The sequence below is a fragment of the Vigna umbellata genome, chromosome 5, assembly GCF_029865625.1.
Source record: "Vigna umbellata cultivar VRB3 chromosome 5, Vumbellata_1.0, whole genome shotgun sequence".
Taxonomy (NCBI): domain Eukaryota; kingdom Viridiplantae; phylum Streptophyta; class Magnoliopsida; order Fabales; family Fabaceae; genus Vigna; species Vigna umbellata.
The window spans coordinates 60,692,432-60,699,283 of NC_142169.1; the positions used below are offsets into that span (position 1 = coordinate 60,692,432).

General features: G+C 31.8%; 1 protein-coding gene across 1 annotated transcript; it reads left to right on the forward strand.

The window, feature by feature from the left end:
• The first annotated feature begins 289 nt into the window (after window positions 1-289).
• On the forward strand, window positions 290-4,125 carry LOC124833884 (GRF-interacting factor 1-like). The gene is made up of 4 exons (XM_047308448.2): window positions 290-712; window positions 1,841-1,917; window positions 3,119-3,203; window positions 3,420-4,125. The coding sequence occupies exons 1-4, from the start codon at window positions 632-634 to the stop codon at window positions 3,834-3,836; spliced, it is 660 nt and encodes a 219-aa protein (XP_047164404.1). The 5' UTR covers window positions 290-631; the 3' UTR covers window positions 3,837-4,125.
• The last annotated feature ends 2,727 nt before the right edge of the window (window positions 4,126-6,852 follow it).

Genomic DNA, 6,852 nt, shown 5'->3' on the forward strand with positions numbered 1-6,852 from the left:
AGATACTTTCTCTTTTACCCTAAATTCTTTTTCTTTTCATAAATTTATAAATTCATTATTACGGGAAATGCAAAAATGAACAGAGTAAGTATATATAAATTTGAACATTAATTAATAGTGTGAGAATAGTTGGTCAAATTTGTTCTCCTTGTCGCTGACGTCATCTGTCACGTGATCTAGAGAGAGACAGAGAAAGAGGAACAGAACAGAACAGCAAAACACGCAGTTCAAGAGAGAGCGACCCCATAGTGGAAGAAAGAGTCAAAACCAATAAAATAGTAATAGCCCCAACCCCAATGTCTTCTTTTCTCTTCTCTCTCTTTCACTTTCTGTTCACGCTTTCTAATATCTTCTTCCGTGTGGTAGCATCATTGTAATACCCAACAACACCAAGAGAAGGGAAAAGTGGGAACACACAGAAAGCCAGACCAGACCCAGAAAGAAAGAGAGAGAGAAATACAACACCCAACTCTTGTTTCTTTCTTCCATCTCTTCCTTCCTTCCTTTGCTGCAGCAGCCTTCACCTTTGAAGTGAGAAAACATAGAGAGAGAAATTTCCCATCATATCATATCATATCATTCATTTCATCATATCATACACTATATATAAACAGATAATCTTGCGTGAGAGATGCAGCAGCACCTGATGCAGATGCAGCCCTTGATGGCAGCCTATTACCCCAACAACGTCACCACTGATCACATTCAGCAGGTCCTTCACTCTTCTCCCTTCTCCATCTCCTCTCATACTCATACTCATCGTACATATACATACACATACAAACATGTTTCTTTTATGTATATGTGTATATATGTATATATATGTATATGCATTCATTCATCATTCATGTCCCCTCTCGCTCTGCTCAGGGCCCTTTTGTCTCAGCACTGCTTGTGGGTCTTGTATTGTATGCCACTTTTAGAACCCTTTCTTTTTAGTTTTCCTGTTCGCATCCTTCCTTCTCTTATTCTGCTTCTTCCCTTGTCAGCTTCTGCTACCGCTTACGCTCTTGCTTGCATCTGTATAAATATTCTGTGTACATTGCTGTGCTCGATCAGAGCTTTTATGACGCCTGCTTCTGCTTTTTTCTCACCGCTCAGATCACATTTTCTGTAACCTTTCAGATCATATTATCTCTCCCTCTCAATTTCCTATGTTTGTATGTGCCATTCCTTCACTCCACCAACACCTCCTTCCCCCTCTTTTAATGCTCATGCTTTGACTGTATGCGCTCTCTGACCCACCCTTCAGTGTTTGTTTGTGCTACTTCCATCCCTCTTTCACACTTGCTGTTAATCCTTCGAATAACCTGAAATTACATGTATAACTCTTTCAACTGTACACATCTTTTTCTTATATTAGATTTTGATAACATGCCTGCACTCGTGTTTGGTTTGGGATTTCATCAAGGTAACAACTTTTATCATAGGGAACTTTTACCTTAAATGTTATTTTGTTAGAAATGTTTGATTCAAGGATTCGGTTTGATTAATGTGGTGCAGTTCTAGTTACATACCCAAATGGTAGGAGAATTAAGAAATTAAGGCAGACAGACTGAGATCAAAGTATAAGATATAAATTCATATACTATTCATGGCTTGGTATATATTTACTATATCTGATCAACTTGAGTAAACACTCTTCATTGTTTTCTAACCTTCTTAAATATACGTGCTATCATATGGTATTTTCTTCAGAAAGTTCAGTAACAGCAAGGAGGTTTTATAACTTTTGTTGTTCTCCTTCCCATTTACTTGATTATTTTCAGCAACAGTTATATGATACTATTATGATGTTGATCATTCGATTGACCTTTAACCCCCATTATTTTACAAGCAGTACCTGGATGAGAACAAGTCCTTAATCCTGAAGATTGTTGAAAGCCAGAATTCTGGCAAGCTGAGCGAGTGTGCCGAGTAAGAATTATACTAATTAATTATCCTTTTACATTTGAAAAGAATTTTGTGTTTCTGATTTCTCAATTTAATGCTAGGTAATAATGTCTTTTAGTGTGTTTAGCTCCACATGCTAAATGTGGTTTTTTCACATCCCAAACAGATTAGAAGTCAAAAGTTATACATCTCCAATGTAGTTTCTTGTAATGTCACTTGTCTTACCGGTTATCTTGTTTGATTATATCTTGTGACAGATCTTTTTGGCTAATTTTTCTGTAAGATATTCACTGTGTGGATGCTTTTAGTTCTTATATTCAATATGAAAGAGAAGTTGCCTAAAATTCTCACTTTCTATATTCCCCACATGAATGAACTCTTCTGATTTAATGTTGTTTCTCTGGATTATTCTTCTTTATCCTCTCTCCAATAACTTCACTGGTTCTCACAGATTTCTGTAGTACAGAAAATAACTTTTTTGGGACACCTCCATTGATTCTAATGTAAATTTTATATTTCTGAAAATTCATTTCTGTCAACTGGTCAGTCCAATTATATGATTTTTGAAGTGAAGACAACAGGAGATCATTGAAAAAATCATTCTTCCATGGATGTTTTGGTTTTGGATGGATAGTCTAATGATGTCATTTTTCAATGTGTAGCTGCCTTCATTTAATGAAATGAAGTTTGGTTGTTGGATGCAGTTGGAACTAATAATGTATGGCTGAATTAACTGAAATGTTTCTTGTGGAAATCAAACTTCGGATTGTTCAGCTATACATAGAGAGAAAATTAAGGGTTTTCTCCTCAACATCTAGACTGCTAGTGCAATTCTGCATTTAAATTAAGCTTTCAATGCAAGATAGAAGGACAAGTGCAACTGTGCATTTTCTATTTTTTAAAGTATAGGTTGTGTTAGATGTAATATAAAGTCACTGCAGATTTATCTAGTTACTTAAGCTATTGAAATACTTCTTGAAGTTGAACAGTACTTATAATCACTCAAGAAAATTTCCCTTTCAAAACTAGCTTCTAAAGTTGAATTGAGCCAATTTTGTTCTCAATTTCCTTATCATATCAAAGTCTAGTCTACTCTTGGTGTTATATATATTTCATTCAGAGATGTTCAGTACTAACTAGGCATGAGGGGATGTTAAGAATTCCACAATGATCTAACTTTTGAAGTTGATCTTAGAGGTATAAGTTTATTCTCAAATTTTTGCAGGAATCAAGCAAGGCTACAGAGAAATCTAATGTACTTGGCAGCAATAGCAGATTCTCAGCCCCAACCACCCACCATGCCTGGTCAGGTACATAATGCCTTATTAAGTTTTGCACTCGTAACATGTTAAACATTTCCTTTTCCTTTTCCTCTCAAACTAACAATTTCTTCATTCTTCATTTGTAGTACTAAAATCCACAGAAAGTAATTTTTCAACTTTTATCTAAACATTGTCTCAATCTTCCAGTCTTTCCCAAGCAGCTCATGATTTTCCCCCTACTAATGTATGGATTTGATGATGCAGTACCCTCCTGGTGGGATGATGCAGCAGGGAGCACACTACATGCAGGCTCAACAAGCTCAGCAGATGACACCACAGCAGCTAATGGCTGCACGCTCCTCCCATTTGTACGCCCAGCAGCCATACTCAGCACTTCAACAGCAGCAAGTGATGCATAGCCAACTGGGGGGAAGTTCAGGACTGCACATGCTGCAAAGTGAAGGGAGCAATGTGAATGTGGGATCTGGCAGTTCAACATTAGGAGGTTCTGGAGGGTTTCCTGACTTTGTCCGCGGCTCCACCGGAGAGGGTTTGCATGGAAGAAGCATGCTCGGTGGAAGTGGCAAGCAGGATATCGGTGGCTCAGGTGATGGCAGAGGGGGAAGCTCAGGTGAAGGAGGTGAAAGCCTTTACCTGAAGTCTGCTGAAGATGGAAACTAGACACCCCAAAAATGTCAAAATTACTGCAAACTTTTGGTTAGTTAATTATAGTTAGGAGAATTAGGCAATGACACCAAGGTTAAGTAGCTAAGTGCAAAACTTGTCTGCTTATTATATAATGTTGGTTTATGTTGTAGTATTGCTTGAGGCAAACCATTGCCTTGATCTTTCTACACAAATTAGCACATTTTCTGCTTACATCTGTGGTCACATAGCATGGTTGGTCCATGTGAAGTTCAAAAGCTGTTGGTTTTATCAGTTTAGATTCTGCTTCACATTTTTAGTACTACTTTCTATCTCCCTGCATCACTCCATAAAGATTTCCTTGTAGATACTTATAATTTTTAAACTCTTAAATATACTATAATTCAAAGTCATAGTATAAAAATTTAAATAAAAAGTAGATTGTACGTTTATGACAATTAATTTCACTTTTCATATAAAATTATTTTTTCAATTAGTCAAGAGATTGAGAACAATGCTTTTGGTGTTAACTTTTTGTTTATTAAATAGAGTATAAATAGATTATATCTCAAATAATATTAGAACAATCATTTCTCTAACAACTTTAATTAAATTTTTTTCTTGAATTGGTTGACATATATGTCATCCAGCTCAATGTCAATTATAGGAATGAAATCTGAATCTAGATTCTATGTGCAAGTTACTTGAATTTGTATCACTAATGAATTAAGTTGAGTTAAATCTAAGATACATTGTGCAGCACAAAGTAGATTTACTTTTACATAAATAGTCTTTTTTAAAAAAATAAAATTTAGTAGAAAATCATTAGTTAATAGACTTCTTTTACCTACCCTCGATTGTTCTGATTAACTTCAGTTTGATTGTATATTTTAAGGTTTAATTATTTTAATTTTATGTTCTGATATATTTTTCATTGAATTTATTACGATAGTTTAAACTTTCACTGATAAAACATAAAATAACACAAATATCAAAAACATAAATTCAATTAAATATTGTATTAAATTCAATTAAGAAATTTGTGAAGATCATAGCTACATCTAATCTTGGAATGATAATTTATCTAAAAATAAAATTTGAAATAATTAGATAAAGTGGAACAATTATGTGTGATTTTGAAAAAAAAAAACTTTAATTTGGAAAGATAAAAATATTTAAGATGTTTTCCCTTAGTAAATTTGGTTGATTTTAAAAATCAAGAGTTATAATTGAAAAAAGGGAATTATACTATAACATGTAACTTCATATAGTTTTCCTCTTAAATTTTACAGTGTAGCTGTGTTGTGGAATCAAATAACATTGAGTAAAATTCTCAAAGTAAACTTGTCATAGCTAATAGTTACTTAACAATTTGATAATAGGTTTGGTAAAAATATAAATACTCTAAAAGAAAATTAATTATTATACTTTCAATCCATAATTGGTTGCTTTAGGTTTGGAAAATGGAGAGTGTCTTTGTATGATACTCGATTTTAATTTTTATAATAAACTTATATTTTTTTTTCATAATGAGATTTGTCATTTTATTTTAAAATTTGTATTTGACAATTTTTTTTTTATTTTTTCCTTCCCATATTTAAATTTATATAGGCATTATGAAAAGTTTGTTTTGTTTACTTTACATGGATATATGTTTTGGTTTTTCATTTTTTTTTATTTACTCAATTTTTATGTCATGATAAATAATAGATATCTTTTTAGGTATATGTCAAAGTAATATTGATACCTATCTTAAATTTTATACAAAAAAAAGTGACAAAAACTATAATAGGAGAAGAATGTTTGGTTTGTTTTAGGAGAAGGTTTTGGTGTATTGGGCTTCTATTCCTTTACTTTACCAAAATTAAATTAGCTTCTATTCCTTACTTTACCAAAAGTAAAATTAGAAAAAGAAAAAAAAAGGTTTCATAGACGCAAGAAAGGGCTTAATTCTCTTTTCAATTTTTAAATTGTCTCCTACTAACTTTATATTATTGATTTTTACTATAAAAAAAATCAATTGTTTACATATATAACAAAATAGTGATCACATTATTATTTTTCTTCCTTTAAATTGGAGTATGCATTGTTATGAGATCGTCTAGAGATGCTGAAATTGAGCCATGAATGAATTAGACCTAAGATAATGTTTACTTTTGTTATATTAAAATTACATTTTATATGACAAAATATTTAATATTATCTTTTAATTTTAAAAATGTTATTTGTATACTTTTTAAAAATACGTGTCTAGATATTAAAATTTAAAATTAATATATGTAAGATATTTATATCTGTTATTTTATTATGAGTTCTGCTGAGAAAAAAAAATATTATGAGTTCACAAAATATGAAGACGAATCTCTGCAATAATATAAAACTTATAGGTTGAGATTGGTTTGTAGACAACTCCTGTTTACGTTAATCTCAATGGGCTAAATATTGGTTTTAACAATTATTTACTCAACCTGAGGTGATTATAAGAATACTAAAAACATCTAGTAAAAAAACTTAAGAAATATTTAATGAGATCAGATAAGTGTATCATAAAATAATTAAATTTTTTGAAATAGAATATCAATTTTCTGAGTTAAATTTGTTATACCTTGTTATATTAAAAATAATGAATATGAATTTTAACAGTTATTATAAATTCATTAATAGGATAGATTGTAGAGTATTATATTAGAATGTTTTAGAAAATAAATATTCTTAGAAAGTAACTTTTTTACAACTTCAATCTCACAGCTTCAGATTCTTCTTCATAATTCTTCTTCACACATATACGTTAAGCTTTACAAAACAGTGATTTGGAAAGTAAATGGCAAAAAAATGAGAGAACTGATGAGAAAGGGTTGCTGCAATTGAAAAGACAGTAGCAATCAGTGCTCGATTATTAGTTCCATAAAATACGTATTCATATACGTAATGAATACGTATCATGCAAGTACACAGGGTGATGGAAGAGCAAAGTGTGAAAGTTCTTTCCAGAAATACTCTTCATCCAACTCCACAGAACTACTCATCACCATTGATCTGTTGGTGTTGTAAT